The following is a 27459-nucleotide window of genomic DNA, read 5'->3' as shown; positions in this document are numbered from 1 at the left end:
CCCGCGATTTGGTCTCCCGAGCCGGCGCGCGCGGTTCCCGTCACTAGCACGCGCGGTGGCGGCGGCGGGAAGATGGCGGAGTCCGGCGGCAGCGGTGGCGCTGGTGGCGGCGGCTTTGGCGCCGGTCCGGGCCCCGAGCGCCCAAGCAGGTGAGACCCAGCCCGCAGGGTGGACCTGCACCTGCCCCAGGGCAAGAGTGGCCTATGAGGAGTCCTGGGGGTCCTGAGAGGTGCGGGATGGCTTGGACCAGCTCGAGGATCTTTACGGGGGCTGCGGGCTTTAGGTGGCCATGGAGTACTGGGGGGACTGAGGGCTATTCATGGGGCATTTGATGGCGGCTTGGGGGCCCCCGGACCTCCAGGCATCTGCATGTGTCCTTAGGGGCCAGAGAGGGCTTTGAGGGACATGGAGATCTGAAGGGAATCCCAGGGGTTCCTGATTGTGATATGGCCATGAGTAACTGAGGATGCCAAGAGGTCTGGGAGGCAGGGAGGTCCTGAGTAGGGGCCATAGGCAATCTTGCAGTTGTTGAGGCTGTCCTGGGGACTGTGAAGAGGGGACTGGGGGAGCTTGGAGGGCTGAGGCCCAGGGCTTCCTGGAGGGTGCTGAAGGACCCTGAGGTTTCTAAGAACCTGAGGTCCTGAGGTCCTGAGAACGTGCTGAGGGGATTTGGGGTGGGTGAGGACTGTAGAAGGTTGGGAGTAGGAGGTGCAAGTGAACCTGAGGGCCTGAAAGAGACCCAAGGGATCTAGGAGAATCTGAAAGTGGAAGCTGGTGGTCCCAGTGAGTTCTGATGGGCAGGGAGGGGTCTGGGGGTTCTGGAGATCCTAAGGGGCTGAAGTGGGTCTTGGGAAGCCTGAGAATGGTTTAAAAAGCCTGAAGGTTTTTAAAAAAAATATATGAGGAGGGTCCATCTTGGGGCTCCTCCCTCTAATCCTCTTGGGGTGTAAATTCCCACTCCCTAGGGCAAAAAACTTGAAGCAAGGTCTTGCCTTCAGATCATGGTGGAAGAATTCACCCCTTTTGGTCTGAGAGAGGCCCCCTTTATCTTTGGCCGAGTCCTAAGAATGGTTGTTTGAACCCCAGAATTGGCGTAGTAATTGAAGGTATTTATATGCATTGTTCTGGGTTCTCAGAGGGAAAGAACACCTGTGTTACGATGCAAGACCTTCCTCTGTCTTTCATTGCCCAAGGCCAGCATGGTCTAGATCTCTTCATCCAGGCCCACCAGGACAGCCTACTACCATTGGCTGGCCGAGCAAGTAATTTGGCCTTTTTCTCGCTTGTGAGCTTATGGGAGCAAATAATTTCAGCCAACGTGATAAATGATAAAGTGGTTAATACGGGTGTGTTACAGAGTCAGTCCTCGTTGTGGGGACCTGGGTGCTTGAGTTGGGCTTTAGAGGCCTGTAGTGGGGAGCAGGGAGAAATCAGTAGATTTGGGAAGACATTCTGGGGGGTAGAGTGGATAGGACTTGGTGACCAGCAGGAGGTGGCATGTAATGGACAGATAAGAGGTAACATGAACCCTAGTCCCTGCTTTGGGCCCTGAGTAAAGATAACCTGGGGCAAAACCAAGGTATAATTAGTAACATGCTGTACAGTTCACTCATTTTACCTGAACAGCTCATTGAGTTTTAATAATTTATAGAGTTATGTATCCATGAACACAATCCAAGTTTTCAGAAGGTGTCCATCACCACAATGAATTCCTTCAAGCCCCTTGCAGTCAATCCTTCTCCCAGCTGTGGCCCCAGGTACACTCTGATCTGCTGTCACTCCCTGTAGTTTTGTCTTTTTAGAAATTTTATATGAATGGAATCATGTAATATGTAGCTTCTTGTGTCTGGCTTCTGTCCCCTAACAGAACATTTTTGAAGTTTCATATGTGTCCCAAGTATCAGAAGTTCATTCTTTTTCACTGCTGCCTAGTATTCCATTGTACTGATGGACATGATTTGTTTGTCCATTTACTGGCTGATGGACATTTGAGTGGTTTCCATTTTGACAATTGCAAATAAAGTTGTGGTGAACATCTGGGTATGCGTCTTTGTGTGGACATACACATTCTTTTTTTAAAAAATTTTTCTTAAAAACATTTATTTTTATTTGTTTGACTACAGTGGGCCTTAGTTGCAGCATGCGGGATGTTTTAGTTGTGACGTGGGATGTAGTTCCCTGACCAGGGATGGAACCCAGCCTCCTTGCCCTGAGAGTGTAGAGTCTTAGCCTGTGGGCCACCAGGAAAGTCCCTGTGTGGACATACACTTTCATCCTCTAGGAGTGGAATGTCTGGGTCCTATGGTAGGTGCAGGGTTAAGTATTTTTTCTTTTTCTTCAAGGTAAAATGGGTCTTTTATTTATTTGTACTTAAACTTATAAACCAACCAGTCAGACTAGGACTATTATTATCATGATGTGGCAAAATACAGAACATCTTTCCACAAATACTAGAGTGATGAACAAATAGGAGTGGTAATAAAACAGAGCAAAATGGCAGAGGAATCCATGAAGCACTCTGTGGTGCAGCCCTTCACCTTAACAACTGAGGTCCTTGACAAGCAGGGCCTTTGTATCCCAGAAAAATGTAAAAAATAGTTCATCACATCTTTGTACTTTTGTTTCCTTTTTTTGAGATTAGATTAAAAAGTACAGAATGCTTCACAAATTTGAGTGTCATCCTTGTTCAGGAGCCATGTGAATTTCAATATTGTTCCAGTTTTAGTACATGTGTTACCAAAGCAGCTCTTGTAGGTTTAAGGAACTGACAAGTTGTTTTCCAGAGTAGCTGCACCCTGACTGTACTCCTCCCAGTGATGTGCAAGAGTTCCAGTTGCTCCCAATACCTGACATAGCCAGTCTTTAATTTTAGCCATTCTAAGTGTACGTTGGTATCTTATTTTGGTTTTATTTGCATATCCTTATTAACTCATGATGTGGGATATCTTTTCTTGGTCTCAGTGGCCACGCAGGTCTTTGATAAAGTGTCTTTTCCAGTCTTTTGTTCATTGTTTCCTTGGCTTGTCTTCTTGACTTGGACTTCTTTTCGTGTTCTGGATACAAGTCCTTTATCAGATGTACTATTTGCAACTATTGTCTCCCAGCCTGTAGCTTGCCTTTTTGTTTTTTTAATGGTATCTCTTATCGGGCAAAAGTTTTATCATCTTGAGGAGGTCTCCTTTATCTAGTTCTGCATTATGGATCTTGTTTCTAGTTTCATATCTAAGAAATTTTTTCTAAACAGAGGCATTTTCTTTTTTTTTTTAATGTTTACTTGTTGGGCTGTGCTGGGTCATAGTTGCAGCACGTGGAATCATTGGTCCTTCATTATGGCACATAGGCTCTTTTAGTCAAACTGGGCCCCCTGCGTGGGGAGTGCAGTGGCATAGCCATTGGACCACCAGGGAAGTCCTGGAGGCATTTTCTTTTTAAAAATATTTATTTATTTAATTTTGGATGTTAAAGAACCTTCAGGCTTAGTTGCTCTGGGGCATGGGGGATCTTAGTTGCCCAACCAGGGATTGAACCCACACCCCCTGCATTGGAAGGCGAAGTCTTAGCCACTGGACCACCAGGTGAGTCCCCTGGAGTCATTTTATTAAAAGATATCTCCCTCATCTCTCAGATGTTCATTTGCCTCCTACCATCCATCCCAATGAAAAATCTGTTGTCTGGAGCAGCTGACGCGGGGAGGGTCTTATCCCTTAGATGCTCGTGCGGGAAAAGAGCAAGAATCCTTCATATGGTGAGATGGAGATCAGAATTGGAGAGAGATTGCACACAAGATTCTCCCAAGGATCCTTCTGAGATGTAGAGGCCCTTGTAGGGTTGGTCATTTATTCATTCCTTCATTTATTCCAAACCAACCATACCAGTACATGACCTGCCTGTACCTCATACCTCTTCATCCTTCCATTCTAAGATCATGGCCCCTTAGAGGCACCTGCCTGACTCCCCTGAGCTCAGCTAGCCCCGGGAACACTTTTTCTGGTCACTTTGTTGTGTTGGCTTTTTGGGGTAAAATTTATGTAACATAAAACTCACCAATTTAAAGTGTACCATTCCGTGGTATCCAGCATATTCACAGTGTTGTGCAACCATCACCTCTGTCTAGTTCCAGAACACCTCCATCAGCCGAAAAGGACATCTTTTTCCCATTAGCAGTGGGTTGCAGTTCATTCACAAGGTCGTATGTATAAGTACTTCATTTCTTTTTATGGCTGTGTACCATTCCATTGTGTGGACATATTTTGTTTATCCACTTACTAGGTGGAAGGACGTTTAGGTTGGTTCCACCTTTTGGCTGGTTTGGATAATGCTGCTGTGCACATGCATATACAGGTTTTTGCCTGAACACCTGTGTTCACTTCTTTGGGGGTCTGTACCAGAAGTGGAATTGCTGGGTCCTGCGGCTGCTGTGTGTCCTGGAACGTGTACTCACCACCCAACACTACTTGGTGTGCTTGTTAGTGGAAATGCCTTGAGGGTGGAGAACATGTCTGTCTTGTCCACTCTTGGTCTTGTATGCCTGGAGCAGGGGCAGCCCAGAGGAAGGAAGTGTTCAAAAAATATGGTTGGGAGGGAGGGATGGGGCGGGACGAATGGATGAATGAGTGGAGTGTGGAAAAGCTCTCTAGGGCTTGCAGTCTGGCTGGTTGAAGTCCCTACTAGGTGGTCACGTCCGTCCCTTGTCTTCTTGGGGAGACTTGTGAGGCTGCCAAGGACTGGGGGGAGGCTGGCCCTGTCTGTGAGGGTGGTTGGTTTCCCAGCCTTCCAGGTGGTGCCTGCATCTGCCTTGTTGTCCCGTAAAGGGTTTTGTCACTTGGCCAGGGGTGGGGGCGGTTCCTGTGTTTCCCTTAGCCCTTCCAACAGTCCCACAACTCGGAGAACTGTCCTTAGGAGTGATGGCGTTCCCCCCTCCACCCAACAACACCCCCAGCATTACGTAACTTGTTTGTTCCGAGTTCACTTTCTGCAACCAGTGGGGAGGAAAAAGAAAGAGAAAAGCTTATTCTCTTTCCTTCCTATCTCGAGGGATCAACAAAAAAAACCCGTTGCCTAGTAGAGATGGTCGTTAATGACCAAGCCGAACCTCCAGGATGGACAGAGCGTGGCCGCCTTAGCTGGGGGCTTGCTGAGGGGATCCTAGCTCAGCCTTGGATCCTAGCTCCAAGGCTCTGTCACACCAAAGATCCTTGTTCTGTGGCAGCCCCCCTCCCAGCTCCACCTCAGGCCTGTGACGGGAGTCTAGACTCCTAGAGAGAGAGGACGTTTGTGGGGTGTTGTGAGAAGGAGGGGGAACTCTCCTGGGAGTTGCACCACCACAACTAAAATTCCATTGCTGTGAGGAACCCGGCTGGCTTATTCAGGAGGAGCCTTCTCGCCACAGAGGCTCTTCAGATGCTGGGCCTTTGGCATTCCTCTTTCCTCAGCCCGTCTTTCCTACAGGTGTCTGGATGGGGCCCGGTCTCCCTGACTCACGCGGCTTCTGGGGGACAAGGCAGAAGCATCTGTAGAGGGCCACGCCAGCCACAGCTGTTTCCCTGGGAAGCCATACCTGGGGTACCACAAGAGTGGGTTTGGCACGGTTCAGTTGCGGCATCTGCTCCTGGCTTGGTGGCTTTTGCTTGTTTAAACGTCCTTCACCAGCCCTCTCTGGGTGCTCCCTAGATCTTCTCCACATATACCCAAGGCTCTGGGAGAGCCAGGCCCCCAAACCCCTGTGTGAAAGACTGGAGATCATTTGGCCTTCTGAGAAGGTTCTTGTTCCTTTGGCCTCGTCATCTTTTCAGCTGAGAGGGAGAGGCAGGAGTCTGACCCTCCAGGGACAGGGGCTCCTAGGAGTTCTGGGAATGTGGCAGCGTCAGGCACCTCGTGAGACCCGCTTGCTTGTTGCCTGCCTTGGGCATGTCTGCAACCCTCTGGGTGTTAGAGCCTTCATTTGGGAAGTGTTCAAGGGCACCCGGCATATTGCACGTTTGTGTGTGAGTGTGCAGGTGGCAGGGTTGTCCTGCAGTCCTCGTGCCGTTAGCATTCTGTGCACGGCCCACATGGCCACAAAGGGACCCTGGGGTGTTTGCTGGTTTTGTTACTGAGCCGGGGTGGCAGGTTGGGAAGAGAAAGCTGGTCTCTTAGTCTAGGCTGCCACACAGAATGTCATAGACTGGGTGGCTTTTAAGCAGCGGAGATTTATTTCTCAAAGTTCTGGAGCCTGAGAAGTCCAAGATCAAGGTGCCGACAGATTTGGTGTCTGGAGAGGCCACTTCCTGGTTCATAGACACAGTTTCCTTGCTGTGCTCTACGCCGTTCTCTGGGGTCACTTTATAAGGGCACTAATCCCATTCATGAGGGCCTCGTACTCATGACCTAATTAATCACCCCCCAAAGGCCCTGCCTTCTGATACCATCACCTTAGACCATCACATAGGTCTCCACATATGAATTTTCAGTCTTTGGTAGTTGGCTTGAGCAGTTTGAAGGACACTCATGTGTTTACTTGGTGGCCACGTAGCAGGGTCAGTGGGAGAACGGAACGCGTCAAGTCTGAGCTGCTTCTGCAGCAGCACGAGTGCAGGTGGCAGCACGTGAGCCTACCGCTGGAAACAGAGTGGAGCCTGAGCTGGTGGGCCTTGGCAGAGTACAAGGGTGGGGGCAGTTGAGTCTGGGGCGAGGGAGGGAACGCGGAGCTGGAGGCGCGCAGGGCCGCCTCTGAGAGTGAGGCGCCCTTTCCTCACCTTCTGGCCGGCAGGGTCCCTTGAGCTCATGATGTGAAATATCTCTGAACGCTGCACACTTCGCCCCGAATTGTGCAGCCCGATTATCTCACAGCTGGACCGCTTCCAGCCGGTAGCTGCAACCCCCAGGGGACAGCCTTCTCGTCGGCCATTCTTATGGGGTAGGAAGGTTTTATTAGCCTCCGCTATCATTGTGCCGTCTCTAGGGAGCGGGCTCAGTATCCTTAACTTTCCTTAACTGGTTATTTTTTTATTACTGATCCTCATGGGAGAGCTCAGTGAGGCCAGGTCGGAGGTTTGTGCCTGTCTCCCCGCCCACTTTAAGGAGGGGCTTCTCTGCACTCCCGCCCTGTGGTCTTTGGGCATGTTTCAGGCTCGGGGTTGAAGGCCCTGGAGAAGGGAGCAGGGAGGGCGGCTTCTCAGCACGTCCTTTCTCTTGCGGACAGCACTCAGCACTCATCTGGCGCCTGTTTGTTCTGCCGGCAGTCGTCACCTGCCTCCTGTGTCCCCACCGCTTTGTGTGGTGTTGGACATACGGGCCCCTGGACAGAGGGTGTGGGCCCATGTGGGTTGCTCACACCCCAGCATGTGGAACTCTTGGGCCATCATTTCCCCACAGTTGCCATAAATGATCCCGAGGCCGAGTTGGAGATTCCTGTCTTCTCCAGAAGGTTCTGGGAACCCCCTTACAAATGAGGTGGACCAGAGGCTCAAGGTTAGGGCCATCAGCTTGGGGGAAGGGAGGCTCCGGAGGTGGACTGTTTTCTGGGTACAGGCAAGTGGCACGTGTAGATTCTAAAGGTGGAGGAGCCTGGCTTGTTAGGGTTCCTGAGGGCAGAGAGGAACTGGAGAGGGTGAGAGGGAGGAGGGGGAGACAGAGGCACGGGCGTAGGGTTAGGGTGAGGGGGTGCCTGGGTCAGATTCATGTTTCGGAAGGATCCTTCTGGCGAGAGATGAGCCAAGGCGGGAGGCCGTGGAGATGGTGAGTTGTGAATGGGTTTGGGGAGGATTCAAGATGGAAAGTCTTGTGTGACATGCTGACCCACGGTGACAGCCAGGCGGGGCATCACCAGTTCTCAGGCTTCTGCCATGGACCAAGGAGTGAGTGCTGAGGGGTACCCCTCAGGCAGGAGGAGGCCCCACTTGGCTTGAGAGTCTCTGCTGTCTGAGAGCAACCGGAGGAGGCAGGGAGCAGAGACAGACATCTGGCCTGGATGGCTCAAGGCCCCCCACCCCCTCCTGGAAAGTCCTCACACCTCTCCTTGCTCAAGGGCTTCTGCTCTCCCACCAACCAGGACCTGGTCCTTCCCAGTTTGGTTCCCGCCTCCACTCTGACCTCCTCCTTAAGAGCACTCACCAGGCATGCACTGATTTGCTCTTTCTTCCTTTAATCTATTGACACACGGTGATGTTTCCACCTTTGAGCCACATCTAGTTCCGGCCCTTTCTTCCACCTTCTCCTCATCCTGCCCTGAGCCCCCACTGACTTGCCCTCCTGCTTCCTGTCCCCCGACTCCCGCTGGTGGCACCCTTCCAAGGCGGGCATCAGACTGGGCTGCTCCCTTGCCTGACACCTGCCAGGGGCTTCCTAACTCTCAGAACAATGTCAGAACAAAGTCCGCTTCTCCACGTGAGCCCCTTGGCCCCTGCCACTGCTCCCCAGACTTCCAGAGCTTGCGTCTCCAACCGCACACTGGCACCCCTCCTGGCCTTTGACCTCGCCCTCCCTTGGCTGGAGTGACCTGTCCCAGGGCTTTGCACAGCCCCAGGGTTGCCTCCTCGGGGCCTGGCCACTCTGCCCACTGTGACCCCGCTGCCTGCCCCTTTGTTCTCTGGCCCTTGCTTGTGGTCCATTCTGTGTCCCCTGGAATGTGCGCTCCCTGAGGGCAGGGCTTCATGGTGGAGGCCCTGATACAGCCTAGCAGGTTTCTCCCCACAGTCTGCGATGGACTTGCCAGAGGAGCTGGCCTGACTGGAGGCTCCTGGAACAGCCCTCCACTCCGGCTGAGCCAGGATCACTCTGCTTCTCCTGATTTGAGTTAATGGCAGGAATGTTGTTGTTCAGTCGCTCAGTCGTGTCCGACTCTTTGCGACCCCATGGACTGCAGCGGGCCGGGCTTCCCTGTCCTCCACTATCCCCCGGAGTTCGCTCAGACTCATGTCTGTTGGGTCGGTGGCGCCATGGTTCAGGCAGAGAAACAGAAAGTCACGGGCGTGCGGTCAGGGAATCCGCCTCCATTAGAGAGCAGCCAGTGGGCAGTACCCTTGTGCATGTGCTTCATGGGGTTCACGGCCAGAGTCACAGTGCTGCGCTGAAGACGAGAAAACGTCCCGCCGCTCTCCGTGTCCAGCTGCCTGCAGGGGGAAGTGGGGGGCTGGGGCCCTCCTCCTCCTCCTCCTGTGGTAGCCGCTCCACAGCTGTGCAGACGGCTCTTAACACTTGTTAACCCCGAGTCTCCAGTCCCTTCCTCCTCCCCCGCCCCTCCCCGTCTCCCTCCAGAGAGCGCTGCTCAGGACTCTCACAGCTCATCCCCCCATGGCCAGGAGAGCGTTTCCCTAACATTCCTCTGCGGAGTGGGTTTTGGGGCGCATCCAGGGTGATTTCAGACCCCTCGCCGAGCAGCCCAGCCGTTGAGCTCTTCCCGTGGACCACCTCGCCACACACTGAAAATATTGTGATTCGGGAGGAAGTAACCGGCACCTGGGGGGAATCACAGACCTTTCCTGTGAGGGAAGCAGCTTCCGGAATTGAACACACTCGGCCTGGAGGAAATCTTGAGGGGTGGACCTCTGGGCTTTTAAAGGCCTCAAGGGGGGGTCACCCGAGGATCGAGCGCCGAAGACGTTTTCTGACGCCACAACTGCAAAATTCCACAGGGGTCAAAGACAGACGGGATCCGAGTGGGGCTGGGCTGGGCTGGGCTGGATATCCGGAGAGCTTGCCTCTCAAAGGGATGTTAGAATTTGAAACAGTCTGCTGGAGGAAGCGGGAGCAGGCAAACATGGTCACCCAGAATCTTCCACGGCTGGAGCTAAGAGTGGGGCATCTGGGGGGGTGGTGACAAAGTGCCCACGAAGCAGCAGGCATCTAGGGGGCCCACTGTAGACCCTGAGGCAGACTCCACTTAAAAAACTTCCAGGACTGTCATCGAAAGCCATAACTGTGTGCTTGCCGTGGTGGAGTCTGGTCCCGGAGGGCTTCTTGTGGTCTTTTTTCTCCCCGCTGCTGTCATGCGAGGGGTAATGGCAGCCCCTGTGCCCGTAAGGTGGGGAGGCTGGGAACAAGTGTTTATGCTCCACGTGAGTCACTTGCAGAAGCTCTGAGTGGTGTTTTCCCTGCTGAGGTTGATGGCATCGGGCGGCCCTGCAGCTCCGGCCTTAGGCATGCTTTCCGCAGTTTAGCGTTTAGAGTTGCTGAACTTTCACAGAAGGGGCACGGGGAGCTTGCTGACCTTGGCTGTGTCCTTCCAGGCAGGCGGGGCTTGGGCTGTCTGTTTGGTCACCGATCACTGGCCCGCAGAGCCGCGAGGCATTCTCGCCTCCACTCCCAGGGCAGGAAAGCTGTGTGAATGGCAGGGAGAGATGGTAGCTGGAAAAGTGTTGACTCCACAGTGGTTTTTCCAGAGGCTCGTCTGGAGTTCAAGCCCCGGATTTGAAACTTCTGACATCAAAGGCCCCCGTTTGTTCCAGGAGCCAAAACCTCAGCTCACTGCCTTCAGTTAAAAAATAAAAGCTCATCGTTCATGTAAAAAATAAGTTCAGAGAGAATTCCAGTTTTAGGTACATTACATACAGGCCTCAGATGATTCCCCTGCAATCTGTGTCTCCCGTCCCTCAGCTCTCTGACTTCCTTCCTGGTTGGGCAAGGTGACTTTGCTTCCCACCATCCTGGCAACCCTAGGGGGAAGACAGCCTTCCATCCTGGTGGCTGCAGCGAAAGTCCCAGGGAAGGCTCTGATTGGGTCAGATGGGTCACACCCCCTCTCCTGGGACCAGGCTGGGTCCTGGGAGGCTCTGGTTGGCCAGGGTGGGTTGTGAGTCTCCCTTTTCAGCTCAGGGGTGGGTCTGCTTATCCTTACCGCTGGGGCTGAGAGTGAAGGAGGAAATCAGGGGTTCCTTATTAGAGGAAGGAAGGGATATTGCACTCCCCCACCCCAAATGAAGATATTCATGATTGGCCCCTTTTCTTGCCTAAGTCTATGCTGCTATTAGAAGATCCTTGCTGAGCCACACCTGTATCTTTGTCTGCTTGTATATGACCTAGCATCACTGGGCATGAGCATGTGCCATTTGGCAGAACTGTCCCTTTCAGAGCCTCACACCTTCCCTGCCAGGGGAGGCAGCTGGGCTGGGTCCTGAGATGTTGGAATTTTCAGTGCTGGAATCTCACGGGATTTCCCAGCAGGGTTCTGGGGCCAGGCAGTCTTGTGCCTACTTGCCTGATGTGTAGAGGGAAGAGGTTGTGCTCATTCATGTGGCCACATCTCCAAGCCCAGGGCAGCAGGGATAATGTGGGGGGATGGGGACTTACTGGGATCAGCCTCTTGTCAGTGGGTGGGAACAAAACAAGTGAAGCTTCAGCCCGAGATCTGCTTGTTAGCCACCCTTTCCGCCCCTGGCATGGGGGCCCTGGCTGAGCTTTGAGGGGTCGTGGAGGCTGTAGGGAGCCCTGCCCAGGCCGTGAGGGCAAGGAAAGCCTTGGGGGAGACCTTCTCCTTCGAGAAGGCTTGGAAGGGTGGATGCTGGAGGAGCGTGGCAGAGCTGGTGGGCTGGAGAGTGCAGCATGGGGAGGAAGGGTGAAGGGGACGGAAGGAGCTGGCTGTTTGCTCAGGGCATAGCATGAGCAAAGTGTGCAGGTACGACATCCCAGAGAAAAGCCTGCTGAGGGCTTCCTGGTTGAGCCCAGTCAAGGATAACATACCCGTTCCCAGGAGTTGGACCAGGGGGTTGAGTGGAGGGGATAGCAGCAGGTATATGGGACAGGCAGAGATGGGAGTCAGGCCCCAGCCACTGCTGCCACCTAGCAGCCGTCTACCTGCCCCCTTACCCATTCATCATCTATCCGTCCGTCCATCTCTCCATCTAGCCAGCCTTCCACCCACCCACCCTTCCATCCACTCATCCATCCAGCCATCTATCCATCTGCTCGTTCGTCTAATTAATTTACCACGTCCCTCATTATCTATCATCCATCTACCCATCTATCCATCCATCCATGCACTCAGCCATCCGGCCATCTAATCAACAGGCATGACCGAGCTCTGAACACATGCTGGGCACGGTGCCAGGTGCTGGAACACAGCAGGAGACAGAGCCCACCTTGCCCTGCCTGTTGAGACTCCTGACTCAGACTGGAGGAGACAGACAGACTGGAAACGGATGGTTTACTGGATGGTGTGATGGGCAGGCAAGACAAAAAGAGCTGGGTTGGGGGGTCAGAGTGGTGTGCAGGCTTGGGTGGGGCTTTGCTACTGGTGACCTGGCAGAGTGGGGTTCCCCCCTCATAACAGCTGGGGAGTTAACAGGCTCGTCCACCCCCTTGCCCCGGCTGCCACCCAGGAGCTGTGTCCTGCCCTCCTTGGTGTCTGGCTCCACATGCACCTCCTGGCTCGGCCTTCCTGGTGAGTGGTCCCTGCTCTCCAAGCCTCAGTTTCCCATCTGCATCATGGAGATGATCAGGGGGCCATCCACCTGGGGCTGCAGAGAGGCTGACACTGACCTCTTATGTGCCGTGTGGCCTTGGGTGGGTGCTTGAACCTCTCTGTGCCTCAGTGTCCCTATCTATAAGATGGGGCAGTCGTGGTGGATCCCTCTCCAGGCTGCCCACCAAGAGATGAGCTGGGACCCGGGTCGGCACTTCTCCAGCCTGCATAGAGTGGGTGCTTGCTTGCCAGGAGGGGGAGGGGGGTATCTTGTAGGCAGAGTGCTTGCTGCTGGTGAGGGAAGCGGGTGGTCTATGTGTCGCCTTGAGAAGTTGCTGAAGTTGGGCCGGTCTGGGATTGAGGAACTGCTGCCCACAGGGTCCTTTGGTCCATCAGCAGTGGCCAGACCCCACGCGTCCTGGGCTCCCTGCGGCACCACTGAGAGGCTGGGCTGAGGCCAGAGGGCCTGAGCAGGAGGCACAGCGGGACTTGGGGGGCCCTGCACGCACTGTGGCCCTGAGGAGCAAAGCGTGGGGAGCCGCAGGGAGTCACCTTGAACGTCGGTGTCGCCTGCTGCTGGTGGGAGAGTGGGCCGTGTCTGCGGGGCTCTCGGCCACACCCCAGTGAGTGCCGGGGGAGTGCAGGGACCCACGCAGTGTGTCCCTGCCACAGAAGGGCAGGAGGACGGTGTTGGCAGCACGTTCCCCTCAGCCTGGAACAGAGCCAGCACCGAGTGAGGCCGTCTGGCGCCAGGCTCTGCGTGGGATCTCGCCAGGGTCTCTCGAGGCTGGTGACTTGTGGGGCCGCACAGACCCCCACCTCTGCTCCAAGCCCCTGGAAATTTGCTTCTTTTTACTTGCCTGGGTCTTTGGGAGGAGTCATGATGGTTCTTTTGCGGTGGACGTGGGTTGTAGAACCCATCTGCCTGCCCAGCCACGGGCTCAACCCCCAGCCTTCCTGGCTGTCACGTGAGGGCCCTCAAGGGTCACCAGTCCCAGGTGCCCGCAGGTTGCCTGGTTCCCTCCTGCCTGCACGCCCCAGCAGCGCCTCTCTTCTGTCACCTCAGCGTTGTCCCGCAGGCATGGGCAGGGAGGAGCCATGGACAGACGTGGCGGGGGTGGCCCTGCACGCTGATGCCCTGAAGGCCAGGTGGGCAGGTGTGGCCTGGCACTGCTTTGCGGGGCTCAGGGCGAGCATCTCTGGGGGTGCCGTGCTCCCAAGCTGAGCTCACAGGGGCCCCAGTTGTGCCCATGGCCTGGCTCTTGGAGGAGGCAGAACAGGTGGGAAGCCGTGATGAGTCTCTGCCCCTGCCTGGCCCGCCTGGCCTCCCGCAGGGTGCACAGATCCGCCTTGGCACTGGGCATCCTGATTGGAATTACAGCAGAAGATGTAGGAAATAACGAGCATGATGACCAGCAGGGAGAAATAAACAACATAACTGCTAATGCTGTGGAGAGCGCCCAGGCTCAGGGGCACATGGGGTCTTGGGCCCTGGCCAGATTTTCTTTCTCTCTGGATCTCTGTCCCCGCACCGTCTCTCTCAGCGGTTTGGCATCCCGGCCTGCTGGGACACTGCTTTCAGGACCTTCATCTGCTCCTGGGTTCTCCACTTGTCCACCCAGCAGCCCTGCTCCTTGGTCCGCTGCCCAAAGAGGCTGGGGCTCCAGCTCTGCCAGAGGACCGCAGGCTGCCCCTTACTGCTGGCCTGCGGCTGCCTGGGGGTGAGGCGGGCGGAGCTGGCCTGGGGCGAGTGGTCCCAGGAGGGAAGGAACTGACGTTAGCATGGGGGCCGCAGGCCAGCCCGCGCGTCTGAGGGCTGCTGCCAGGTGCCAAAACACGGTGACTCCATCCTTCGGGCTGGGGGCGCAGGACCCAGAGCTGTGAAATATTGTGGTAACCACAGCAACAGCAGCTTGCGAGTGTCTGCCTTTGGGGGCCATGTGGGACCCTGGCTCAGACGCACCTTTTATCCGTGGCGCTGCGACCCCAGGGGTCAGCACAGTGGCCTTGGCCGAGTCAGCAGTTGCAGAGGAGCAGGAAGTGGGAGCAGCCTGCAGATGTGGGGGTGGGGGGCACTCTGGGCCTCAGTTTCACCATCTTGAAGAGGACACTTGCCACACTGCCCTCCTGGGCTGTGCCCATGTGCTCTGTCAACGAGCCTGCTGTGTGAGGAGTCAAGCGGGCAGGAGGAGCGAGCCAGAGAAGCTTCCAGTATGGCTGGACAGGAGGCCAGGGGTGGTGGTGTGAGAGCCAGGCCAGAGAAGTGGCAAGCGGGTAGCCGATGCTTCTCCGTCCACAGCCCAGCCCCGTCCCCAACCCCCATCCCCGTCTCTGGTCTCTGTCCCCCATCTCTGGGTCTCTCTTTCTCTCTGGGTCTCTGTTCCCCCATTTCTGGGGCTCTCTCTTTCTCTCTGGTTGCTTTCTCTCTCCCTGGTCTCTGTCTTCTTCTCTGGGTCTCTTTCTGGTCTCTGTCTCTCTCTGGGTCTCTCTCTCTCTCTCTCTGGCCTCTGTCTCTCTCTGTGTGTTTCTGACTCCCTCTCGGGGTCTCTGGCCCCCTGTGTCCCCCCCCAAGTGCAGCGTCTTCCTGCTGCTGTACCCAGGACCCTGGGGCGGAGTGGCCTGGAACTCCCTGGTACTGCGTCGGCCGGGGCGCGAGCCAACCAGCTGTGCTGCGCTGCTGCGCTCCATCGAGCCACATGGACAATAAAACCAAAATTGGCTTTGAAAGTGGAAGTGCTCTCCGTTTTGAGGGGAAGTGAGGGAATTTGCATGTCAGAACAGTATGTTAAAGGGGCAATACCGTCAGACTCTGTTCTGGCCTGAGTTTTGGGCTCCATGTGGGGGTGGGAAAGGATTTTACAAAACCCCAAAGAAATGTTTCCATGAAATTCTTTCTTGTTCTTGCCTCTTCTTTCTCTCTCTCTCTTTTTTTTTTTGGACATTCCAATGAAAAGAACTTTCCGGGGCTTCAGATCTCTCCTGTGAGCTTGGGAAACCGATCGTGGAGACCAGGGCCAGCAGGCGGGTGAGGGCAGGAGGTGGGGAGCACCCACCGTGCCGAGTGCTGCTCCTCACAGCTCTCAGTGCCCCCGGGGGGCCGTCACTGTTCACATGGCCCCGCACCTCACACGGCCGCCCCTCACTAGGCCATTCTGCCTTGGACTTGGGTCCCCTCAAAGCAGGTTCTGAGGCAATGGCTCTAGCCCACGGTGTATTTTGGGGTGTCGACCTCATGAACAACTAAGGAGGAAGGAAGGAGCCCATGCAGGGGGTGCTAGCCAGGATCTGGTGACGGTGCGGGCGGTGGGCTTGGCCGGCTGGGGAGGCCCTGGGATCCTGCCATGGGTGTCCTGGGGGGGCTTCCCCCACGCAGTCCCACCAGCCGTCAGCCCTGGGCAGGGACACCCTTAGGGAGGCAGCCGCCGTGTCCCGTGTCATGCCTGGGCCTGCACATGCCCGAGGGCGCCCGATGACAGTGCCAGGGGGACATGGTGTGCGGGCTGGGGTCGGGACAGCAGGGGGCATGCCCTCCGTGGCCAGATCCAGGCTGAGGGTGCAGCCGGGGTGGCCTGCAGAGACGCCCTGACCCGGCTGCTGACGCACTGGCTCCGATGACTCAGCACGGGTGACCGTGGCTCGGGTGGCTGTCTGGAGGCTCGGACCAGCTCAAGGCCTGCCGCCGCCGCCTTCCTGGGGGCCGTGGCCCCGCCTCGCCGCCGCCCCCTGTCTGGGCCCGCCTGAGTAACGGGCCTTCCCTTAGTCATCGGGCCCAGGCTCCGGCCCTCCCTCCTCCTGCTGCCCACCTCCGCCCAGCCACGCCTGCCTGTCTGTCCAGGCCGGCTGCCTCTCTCCCTCCCCGAGCTCCCCAGAGGCTGCGAGGTGTGTGTGGGGGTAGATGTCAGGGCTTCAGAGACAGTTGTCCCATTTCTGAGATGGGAGGAGGAAAACGGCCTCCTGAGGTGCTGGGCGCCTTGCTGGCGGCACACGGAGGCGGGCCTGGGGAGGGCGAGGCATGCGCAGAGAGGGGCTGCTTCCTGCCCACGTGGCGCAGCGTAGGCTCCACACCCTGTAAGGGGCAGTGCTCTGGGCTTGGTAGGGGTGTTCTGGGCTGGGGTGCCCTAAACCCCACATTGTTGTTGTTGCTTAGTTCGTCAGTTGTGGCCGACTCTTTGCGACCCTATGGACTGTAGCCCGCCAGGCTTCCCTGTCCATGGGGTTTCCCAGGCAAGAATACTGGAGGGGGTTGCCATTTCCTTCTCCAGGAGATCTTCCTGACCCAGGGATCAAACCTGCATCTTCTGTATTGGCAGGCGGATTCTTTACCTCTGAACCACCAGGGAAGCCCTATAGGAGCTTTTTAATGCTCAGAGTATGCACGGCCTCCATGCTCAGCTGGAGGGCAGCCCTTTGTACTCTCTTAAAGGGTATTTAGTTTGTTTCCCATCTCCAGCCCCCAGTGAATATCCTCAACACATCTCTCAACTTGCGCAAGTAAGTGTATCTCAGAAAAATCCCGGAAGCAGACTTGCTAGGTTGAGAAGATGAGCCATTAGAATTTTGCTAGGTCTCTCAAACTACCTTCCTGGGTGTTGACCCATTTCAAACTCCATCTGGAAATAGACAGGAGTGTCTGCTGACAGATGGCCTGCCTGATGACTCTGTCCACCTGAGGGGCGAAGCCAGTCCTTTGGCAAGCACACTTTTCTTATCATAAGTGAAGCTGGCTCTGAGGTCCTTCCAACGAGATGTGCTTCCTTTCCCATGAACCGTCAGCCCACAACCTTTGCACATCTTTCTGTGACATTGCTGGCTTTGTATTGATTTCTTGGTGCTCTTTATATATTAAGGACCACAGTAAATATATACTCAGGGACCAAGCAGCCCCAGGGTGAAGTTACCTCAGGTGTGAGATTTTTCTTCTGGTGAAAACACGCATGGGTGTACCAGTTCCCAGGGCTCAGTGGACACAGGAAATCCTCCCACCTTGCCTCACACTCTCAGAGGAACTTCGAAGAAAAAACTAAGGCCGGCTAAAAGCAAAATGGCAAAGGCTGGGTAGTGGGAGTGTAAAAATGTGTGAGGCGAGGTGTCCGTGGAGAGGCCAGCCAGGCTCAGTTGGCACCTGCCATGAGCCAGTGCTCTGTGGGTGGTTCCAAGCTTCAAGTTCCCAAGCACTTGGCCCCATTCAAAGGCCGGCGGGCAGCTTGTAGGGGTGGTGGCAGGGTGCAGCCCCCCACTGGGCCTGGCCAGCCCAAAGTGAAGCTGGGGAAAATAGGGAGTCTGCCATCCCTCGTTTCCTGGGAGGTGATGGGGGCCCGGGAGCCTCTTGGCAGCCCTCTGCCCCATTTGAGAGCTGAGAAAAATCAAGACTCAGAGGACTGAGGAATGTGCCTGAGTCGCGTGGCTGGCAGGTAGCAGGGCGGCCTCGGAGTCCTGCCCTCTGCGCCTCACTCCAGGTGCCGGGGCCTGGAGTGGCAGATGCTGGGTGCAGCCCAGCAGGCTTTTAGAGTGGGTCTGGCTGAGATGAGCTCCCGGGCTCTGGGTCCTGGCCCCGCGCTCCAGACACTGCCCAGGGCCAGGCTCCGGTTGGATGACTAGGAGGCCCTGGCAGTGCGTGTGGCGTGCTGGTGCCACCTGCACGTCACCTTTCACCCCGCAGCCCCGCTGTACACACTGAGTGGCGTCTGTGCAGAGTGGCTCTGCCGTCCCCGGGGTCACCCAGACCAGCAGAGTGTGCGTCGACATCTTAACACCGTCCCTGGTTTGAGGTGGGCCTCTTCTCCACCGCCGGGCCCCAGGAGGGAGGTTCCCACCAGCCGTCTCTGATCCTAGGCCGCTGTGCTGTGCAGGGAAGATGGGGGCGCCTGGCCCCAGGCAGGAGGAGGCCCGTTGCGGGCTGGAAGGTGACCCCACACAGGGATGGCCCTGATGGAAGCCAGGCTATAGGGCCAACACCCAGGATGCTACCAACCCCTCTGCTCCCAGGGAGAGGCTGGGCGCCCCTGTCTAACCTCAGGGGTGGCAGAGCTGGGAGGAGAAGAAGCTGAGGACATCTCCACTTTCTGGCCTCTGCCCCTCTCTTTTCCCAGCTCCTGTTCCCTCCCACGGGACACTGACATGCCTGTTCTGGATAATTTGACCATGTTGGGCCCCCGTTTCCCTGACTGTGTGCCTGGCAAGGGCCGGCTGCTCTGTCTCATTCATACTGTGTCCTCCCAGCCTTGGGAGGGGGCCATGGGGCTGACAGAAAGCCCTGAGGATCTCGGGATGGACCCGAGCACCTCAAGGATACTTGGAGGCTCCTGTGGGACAATGTTGGCTTTGGCGATCCAGAGCCCATTGTGGAGTGTCAGCGAGAGGACACAGTGAGACCCTGTCCCTGGAGATGTCCTGGCCAGGGGATGGGTGCAGCTTGAGGTCCTCTGAATCCCGAGGATCCGTAATCTTCAGAATGGGGGTCACTCGCGGGTCTTGGGAAACCAAAAGAACAGAGACTTGGGTCCTAGCAGTGGCCCGTCCAGGAAGGATAGCCTGGATGCAGCAGCACTGGGGAGAGGCGGGGGGCATCTGAGGTGGGCGTCCACTCCATTCAGCCAGGCTAGAGACTCATGGTCCTCCTGGGCCCCTTTCCTTCCCTCCTTCCACAGTCTGCACACCCAGCCTCCAGCTCCGGTTCCTGGTGCCACTGGCCCCCTGGCCTCTCCGGCGCAGATGCTCTGAGTCGCACGCGTTCCTGCCTCCGGGGACAGGACGGCTTTCCACTCAGTGCAGGTGGTGTCCCCCGACACATCCCCACACCTTTGGAGTCCTGAGCACCTTGCAGGTCTGTGGGCAGCGCTCAGGGCCCTGCAGCCCCTCTGCCCATTGACTTAGTTCACCTCCTTTCTTGAGGCTTCTAGAAGGGCCACTGAGGTGGGCAGCCTGTGTGAGTCGGGGACCTCCTGTCGGCAGCAACTGAATGCCGTGTGCTTGACCCCTGGTTGGGGAGCTGGTGGGCAGTGGGAGCCAAGAAGCCTTCTTTCTCCTCCTGCATTCTTGGAAAGACCAGTGCCCACATTCCTGGCCCTCATTTGTGGGCAGGCGTCCGTCCCAGGAATGGGAAAGCACGTTCCAGAGAGCTGGAGGCCATGGGGAGTGAGCAGAGGACTGGGGACGCTGGCCTTTGCCTGGGTGGGGGGGTGCTGGGAGAGTCCTGGGAAGGTTATTGACTCCATGGAGGCTGAGGGGCATGTGCCTTTCTTTCTTTTTTATAAGTTTGGAGTTTTTAAAAATATGTATGTATTTATTTGACTGCGCCGGGTCTTAGTTGCGGCGTGCAGGATCTCCGATCTTCCTTGCAGCACGTGACAGGTGAACTTTCTTTTAGTTGTGGCATGCAGGCCTACTTCCCTGACCAGGGATCAACGTGGGCCCCCTGCATTGGGAGCTCAAAGTCTTAGCCAGGGAAGTCCAGGCCTTGTCTGTTTCTGTTGCATTTGGAGATGAAGTGATACATTAGGGCCTCCTAAACTCTTATTTATTTTTTTTTACTTTACTGTTGTTAAGTTGTTAAATTGTGTCTGACTCTTTTGAGACTCCATAGACTGCAGCCCTCCAGGCTCCTCTGTCCGTGGGATTTCCCAGGCAAGAATACTGGAGTGGGTTGCCATTTCCTTCTCTATAAACTCTTCATTTATTGATGCATTTCTGCAAAAGTTTTCCAAGATGAAATAGCAAAGGGGACAGTGGCTAGGAGGTAGGGGATGAAGGGGAATGAGTAGGAACAATAGGGACTGAGCCACAGAGGACCTCGTGTACTGTGAGGCCCTGAAGGTCATGGCTCATTTCACACAGGCCCTGAGAAGGCTCCAAGGACCTTGAGTTTTGTTTTGTTTTTTGGGGTGAAGTTCACGTAACATAAAAGTCCCCATTTTCAAGTGTATAATTCAGTGGCATTTAGTGCTTTGACAGTGTTGTGCAACCATCATGTCTTTCTGGTTCCAGAACATTTTCATCACCCCAAAGGGAAGCCTGGATGGGCAGTCACTCCCCACCCTCCACCCCCAGCCCCTGGCAACCACTGATCTGCTTTCTGTCTGTGGATTTCTGGACAATTCATATAAATGGAATCATGCAACATGTGACCTTTTGTGTCTGGCTTCTTTCACTTAGCCTGAGGTCTTCAAGTTTCTTCCCTATGGTAGCCTGAATCAGCTCCATTCTTTGTCATGACTGAGTAATATTCCATCACATGCATACACATTTCATTTATCCATTCATCCACTGGTGGGCATTTGGGTTGTGGCCACCCCTCTCCTTTTCAAAACTTTATTTTTATTGTAAGACAGCCTTTGCCTTGTGCATCCTTATTTTGATGGGATGTGCCAGAATGTGTCTTCCTTCTCCCATCCCCCTAGCAAGCTGCCCCCACAGGTAAATCCATCTTCTTGAAGGGAGTTATACTTAGTTTTATTGCTTCTTTATATTGGCCCCAGGGTGACAGGAAGATCCCATGCAACCTGCTGTTTCCTCGGGTTCAGTCCTCCTGTGTCCTCCACAGCCCTGGGGCCATGAGGTTGGGACGCCCCAGTTGGTCCAGTGATCAGAACTCCACGCTCCCACTGGAGGGGGCCCGAGTTTGATCCCTGGTCTGAGCAGGCAAATGGCTACAGGAAGCAGAGTAGTGGTGACTGGGGGCTGGGGAAGGGGGCTGGGGGGTGACTGGCAATGGGTATGGGTCTGCTTTCACCTTGCTGATAGCCGTGATGGTTGCATAACTTTGTGAGTGGAGTTTATGCCACTGAATTGTACACTGCAAAATGATGACTGTTATATGAATCTCACCTCAGTTAGAAAGAAAAGGCTATGTGGGAGCCTCTGTGGGTCTTGCATGAAACCTCGCCTATTTCATAGGTGACAGTTGGAGTCTGTACATGTGCCTCCGCTGCCAAGGCCAGCCAGCGGGCAGGTGGCAGTCACCACTGGGACCCAGGTCCGGCTTCCGCTTCTCGGGGATGGGTTCTGGCAACTTCACCTCCACCCAGGGGCAGCTTCCTGCCAAGCCTGCTCAGGGCCCTGGGTGGAGAGCAGATGGCTCCACGGCCGCTCAGCTGCCTGCCCACCTCTGCTCCCTCACAGCATGGCTGACAAGAACGGGGCCCTCAAGTGCACCTTCTCGGCCCCCGGCCACAGCACCAGCCTCCTGCAGGGCCTCGCCGCGCTCCGCGCCCAGGGCCAGCTCCTGGACGTCGTGCTCACCGTCAACCGAGAGACCTTCCATGCGCACAAGGTGGTCCTGGCTGCCTGCAGCGACTACTTCAGGTGTGCAGGGCCCCGGGGTGGAGTGGGGGCACCGCCTGTCCCAGAGGGACCATCCCAGGGCTGTGCCTCCAGCTGCATCCAGCCCAGGATGGCTTTGAGGGAAAGAGGCTGAGGTTCGCCTATCTCTGGATTTAGAGAGAAGCCAGATGTCCAGTAAGCCCACAGGTTTTACCAGGTTTGCTGCTTTTTCAACCCTGGGGGACACGGAGCAGACAAGCCGGGCATGCCTGGGGGCAGAGGTGGGAGCCCGCTTAGCAGCTTGTGCCCTGCGAAGGCGGCAGGGCGCCATTGGGTTTTCATTCTGTCTGATGCCTGCTTGTGCCTAACGCTGTTCTGGGCCTTGGAAATTTGGTGGTGATCAAAGGCACGAGTTCTGCCCTTGCAAGCCTGTGTGCAGGCCGGGGGATGGATGGTAGACCTAGTCGGCAGCCCCTGTGGGTACCAGGCTCTGTCCAAGACGCCGTGTTATGAGTGAGGCCTTGCTGGGTGTCCGGGTCTCTCTGCCCAAAGACTCTTTCCTGAAGAGCTCGGCTGCGCAGGGGAGTGAGGGTCCCACCCAACCATTCTCACCCGTGGGAAGGTATCACAGCTCAGGGACAGTCTCCCTCATTCCCTCAGTGACCAACTGGTCAGCTTCCTCCTGCCGCCTGAGAGAGCTGGGGTGCCACTTGGGGGTGGTTCTTCAGCCCCACTTTGCCGGCCGTCTCTCAGAGTCCCAGCCCAGGTGCCCACCCTAGGTCTCATGGTCCTTGCAACTGGGGTGCCTTGCCTGGTGCGCCCCCTGGCTGCCCGCCCCATGGTCTCACAGAGGCCGTTCTGGGGAGCTGGAGCAGCCAAGCCATCTGGGGCGCCGCTTCTATTTTTATTCTGGATTTGGGGACGGGCGGGCCGGCCGAGCCAGAAATGCCCTTTAAAGGCTCCTCTGCGCTGGCACTGCAGTCCGAGAGGCCTTAAAAGGCAACGCTCCCTCCCATCGCCGTGATCACTTCTGCCTTCGATGGGCTGATGGGACTCGTGGGGACAAGAAGAAGCGGGGTCTGGGGGCTGGTGGAGTGCTGCTGCCAAGGGTTGGGTGGTGATTAGTCGGTGGCCCCCAGCTGCCCCCAGCTCGGCTGTCTCTGCTCCTGGCCTGAGCTGGGCCCACCCAGCGGGGGACTAGGGGATGCGCATCTGCCAGGCGGTGTCTGAAGTTCTCCCCTCAGGCGGCTGTCACGAATGTGTGCTGATGGGAGTTACAACTCTGATGAGGTGCCAGCTGGTCCCATGAAAGGACCCTGCTACTCTCCATCTTCTAGAACTTGCCAGGAGCCCTGAGCAGGCACTGGGGTTCTCACCCCTCTTCCTGGTAGGGGACCCTCTGGAGCCTTGTGGGGCTGGGACCCAGGGCCCGTGTGTCTCACCAGCACTCACGTGAACACCGCTTCTCAGGACAGAAGCGCGTGGCTGACAGAGCCGGGGTCACTTGCTGCTGGGGTGGGGCTCACAATGGACTGGTGTTCCTTTAGGCCATTCTCAGGGGGCTTCCCTGATCACCTAGGCCTCTGGAGATGACACGGACTCTAGCATAGCTTCCTGACGGGCCCTCTGACCTGGGGACCCTCACCCTCTCCAACCCCTGTGACAGTGACCCAAGACCCAGGCTGGGGAAGGTGGAGCCTCCTGCCCTGGTGGGCCAGGCTGTCCGTGAACCACGGTGCATACTGCCTTGGGAGACCTTGCTTTCTCTCCGGAACTTGCCGTGGGGGAGCTCTCCCAGGGCTGGGTGTTAAGGTGGGCCAGGGGAACCTGTCCTCAGTCAGTTCAGTCGCTCAGTCGTGTCTGACTCTTTGTGACCCCATGGACTGCAGCACCCCAGGCCTCCCTGTCCATCACCAACTCCCGGAGCTTATTCAAACTGACGTCCATTGAGTTGGGGATGCCATCCAACCATCTCATCCTCTGTTGTCCCCTTCTCCTCCTGCCTTCAATCTTTCCCAGCATCAGGGTCTTTTCCAATGAGTCAGTTCTTTGCATCAGGTGGCCAAAGTATTGGAGTTTCAGCTTCAGCATCAGTCCTTCCGATGAAAGTCCTGTCCTCAGAGTCAAAGCCAAACCCAAGATTTGGTCTCCTCTTGGGGAACTGCACCCACCCCGCAGCACACAACCCATGGTCTTCACCCTCTGAGTCCGTGGGCCCTAGCACTGCTAACCTCTGGGTTAGGCTGGCAGGGCCCCTCGTGGGGAGCTGCCGTTTGTAGGAAGATACGTGACTAGGGGGTAGATTAAAAATCTTTCTTTTCCTTTCTGCGTGTCTTTGATGAACATCCAGCCTGCTTTCCCCCAACTGGTCATGCTCTGCTTGCAGTGTCCGGGGTGTAGGGGGCCAGGCCTTCCTGGGCAGCACACAGCCCCTGGCTGGCCTGAGGCCCCATGCTGTGTTTCCGACCTTCAGGGCCATGTTCACGGGTGGCATGCGGGAGGCGAGCCAGGACGTCATTGAGCTGAAGGGCGTGTCGGCCCGCGGCCTGAGGCACATCATCGACTTCGCCTACAGCGCTGAGGTGACCCTGGACCTGGACTGCGTGCAGGATGTGCTGGGCGCCGCCGTGTTCCTGCAGATGCTGCCCGTGGTGGAGCTGTGCGAGGAGTTCCTCAAGGCCGCCATGAGCGTCGAGACCTGCCTGCACATCGGCCACATGGCCACCACCTTCAGCCTGGCCTCGCTCAAGGAATCGGTGGATGCCTTCACCTTCCGGCACTTCCTGCAGATAGCCGAGGAGGAGGACTTCCTGCACCTGCCGCTCGAGCGCCTGGTCTTTTTCCTGCAGAGCAACCGGCTGCAGAGCTGCGCTGAGATTGACCTGTTCCGGGCGGCCGTGCGCTGGCTGCAGCATGACCCAGCCCGGCGCCTGCGTGCCAGCCATGTGCTCTGCCACATCCGCTTCCCACTCATGCGGTCCTCGGACCTGGTGGACAGCGTGCAGACGCTGGACATCATGGTGGAGGACGTGCTGTGCCGCCAATACCTGCTGGAGGCTTTCAGCTACCAAGTGCTGCCCTTCCGGCAGCACGAGATGCAGTCGTCACGCACCGCCGTGCGCTCAGACGTGCCCTCGCTGGTGGCCTTCGGGGGCACCCCGTACACTGACAGTGACCGTTCCGTCAGCAGCAAGGTGTACCAGCTGCCCGAGCCGGGCGCCCGCCACTTCCGTGAGCTGACGGAGATGGAGGTGGGCTGCAGCCACACGTGCGTGGCGGTGCTGGACAACTTCGTGTATGTGGCCGGGGGCCAGCACCTGCAGTACCGCAGTGGCGAGGGCGCTGTGGACGCCTGCTACCGCTACGACCCCCACCTCAACCGCTGGCTGCGCCTGCAAGCCATGCAGGAGAGCCGGATCCAGTTCCAGCTGAACGTGCTGTGCGGCATGGTATACGCCACGGGCGGGCGCAACCGGGCCGGCAGCCTGGCCTCAGTGGAGCGGTACTGCCCGCGGCGCAACGAGTGGGGCTACGCCTGCTCGCTCAAGCGCCGCACGTGGGGCCACGCGGGCGCCTCGGTGGGGGGCCGCCTGTACATCTCGGGTGGCTATGGCATCTCGGTGGAGGACAAGAAGGCCCTGCACTGCTACGACCCCGAGGCCGACCAGTGGGAGTTCAAGGCGCCCATGAGCGAGCCCCGAGTGCTCCACGCCATGGTGGGCGCCGGCGGCCGCATCTACGCTCTCGGCGGCCGCATGGACCACGTGGACCGCTGTTTCGACGTGCTGGCCGTGGAGTACTATGTGCCCGAGACAGACCAGTGGACCAGCGTCACCCCCATGCGGGCTGGCCAGTCCGAGGCTGGCTGCTGCCTGCTGGACAGGAAGATCTACATTGTCGGGGGCTACAACTGGCGTCTCAACAACGTGACTGGCCTCGTGCAGGTGTACAACACCGAGACAGACGAGTGGGAGCGCGACCTGCACTTTCCCGAGTCCTTTGCCGGCATTGCCTGTGCCCCCGTGCTGCTGCCCCGGGCCGGGCCCCGCAGGTAGCTCCCCGGACCCTGGTTACCGGCTTGGCTGTCTGCTGTTTCTGCCAGGGGCTCGGTGGGCGCGGGTCCCCGCAGAGAGCTGGGCCACCCTACCCCTGGGCCAGCCTCCTGGGGCCTGCCATGTGGGTCCGGCACCCTCTGCGCCCCTGCTTCCTTCCTGAAGCAGATTCTGGCTCCACGCCCTCGGGGGGAGCCTGCCAGCAGCGTGGCTGATGTGCTGTGGCTGCCAGCTCACATCCAACGCGGTTTTCTTGCCCACCTCGTATTCCCCCTGGTGGGTGGGAGTTGGGGTCTCCCCTCTCTCCCCTCCCTTTGCCTGGAGGTCTGAGACGTTCAGATGTGAACTCATTTGATCCTCCAATTCCCCCCCACCCTTTCTGAGTTGCATGTGTCTTTTTTTAAAAAAACACACCCCAGATCTCTGTGACACACAGGAGCAGGAGCGGTGGCTGGGAGGTGCCTGACTGGGGCACCACCTGACTAGGGCCAGAAGGGCATGTTTCTGCCTCCCCAGTGAGCCCGAGCTGCTGTGTGGGAGGGGCCCAGTGCTCATCTCCATTCCTGACCTGGGTCCTGGCACCTTCAGGGTGTGTGATCGTCTGCTCTCAGGAGGGAAAACCACAGCCACCTCCCAGAGGTGGTCCTTAGGGGCCTTAGGCCTTCCACTTGGCTCTGGGTGACGTGCAGGGCTGTAACAAGAATGGGGGTGAGGCTCCTCGTCCCCGGCCCTGTCCCATGAATGAGCGGGGACGCTGGCCTTGGAATCTCACAGCGCATCCGCATTCTGCAGGCCCGTCCAGTGATTTTAGTTCTGCCCCTTTCTAGCCCTCTGCTCCCCCACCCCCGCCCTGTGTGCAGATTGACGTGCCGCCAGGCCTGTGCCCACTTGGTGCGGGGAGTCAGGCAGGCTGTGAGGCTGCTCCCTGCGAGGGATTTGTGGCATCTGTGGCCACGTTTGTTTTGGAGTCTAAACCTCAAAACCTTTTTTTTTGTTTGGTTCTCTTTTGCTTTTTCTTAAGAGGCCAGCACTGCTGTCTTATAAACGAGATTTGTACCCTCGGGGCAACTTAAAGTGTCTCTTCTGCTGCTAATGGACGATTGATGTCGTGTCTCTGTGACCCTCGCACCATGTGAAGAATTAACCTCAGACCTTAGCAGACGTCATCGCCTATTTTCCTTATATTTAATAAAAATGTTATGGTAAAAAGATGGAGTGGGCCCAGTGTTGAGCTTGTGGGGCGTGACGGCTCGCAGGTTCCTCGTGGCCTTGCGTGTCTGGGGCTTCTCTCTCCACTCCCTGTTTTCCAGCCTTGCAGAGGAGCAGGACCAGCCTTCGGCTCAGAGCCGGGGGGCAGTGGGCTTCCCAGGTGGAGCAGTGGCAAAGAACTCGCCTGCCCGTGCAGGAGATGCAGGAGACGTAGGTTTGATCCCTGTCGGGAAAATCCCTGGAGGAGGAAATGGCAGCCTGCTCCAGGATTCTTGCCTGGAGAATCCCATGGACAGAGGCTGCCTGGAGGGCTATAGTCCATGGGGTCGCAGAGTCGGACACGACTGAGCGGATGTGGGCGTGCAGCCAGGACTCCCACTTCCAGTGGGGAAGACAGAGGGCAAACCCGGCCCAGGAGGGGCAGCCTTGGAGAGACTCTGTCCATGTTGCTCCTTGTGCCTGTAGCCCAGCCCCCTGCCATCAGCCAGCCCCAGAGCTCCTGGCGGTTCTGTTTCCATCCACTCAGTCGCAGGACTCCAGGGTGGGCAGCCAGGAGCCCTCACC

General features: G+C 57.0%; 1 protein-coding gene and 1 pseudogene across 5 annotated transcripts; one reads left to right on the top strand and one right to left on the bottom strand.

Annotated features, from left to right (window-relative positions):
• Positions 1-26897, top strand: KLHL26 (kelch like family member 26). 5 transcript variants are annotated; one of them, XM_024994750.2, is made up of 5 exons: positions 66-149; positions 19024-19199; positions 21494-21676; positions 24108-25685; positions 26708-26897. In XM_024994750.2, exons 3-5 carry the CDS (start codon positions 21495-21497, stop codon positions 26757-26759), a joined length of 1812 nt encoding a protein of 603 aa, XP_024850518.1. In that variant the 5' UTR covers positions 66-149; positions 19024-19199; position 21494; the 3' UTR covers positions 26760-26897. The 5 variants fall into 5 exon arrangements, with proteins under 5 accessions (XP_024850520.1, XP_024850516.1, XP_024850517.1 ...); XM_015471877.3 differs by having other exon boundaries at positions 72-149; positions 19024-19147; XM_024994748.2 differs by lacking the exon at positions 19024-19199 and having other exon boundaries at positions 2-149.
• Positions 2646-2745, bottom strand: LOC112447594 (uncharacterized; annotated as a pseudogene).
• Positions 26898-27459: the final 562 nt, after the last annotated feature.

The sequence above is a fragment of the Bos taurus genome, chromosome 7 (genome assembly GCF_002263795.3).
Source record: "Bos taurus isolate L1 Dominette 01449 registration number 42190680 breed Hereford chromosome 7, ARS-UCD2.0, whole genome shotgun sequence".
Lineage (NCBI taxonomy): Eukaryota > Metazoa > Chordata > Mammalia > Artiodactyla > Bovidae > Bos > Bos taurus.
This window is presented reverse-complemented; position numbering and strand designations above follow the sequence as displayed.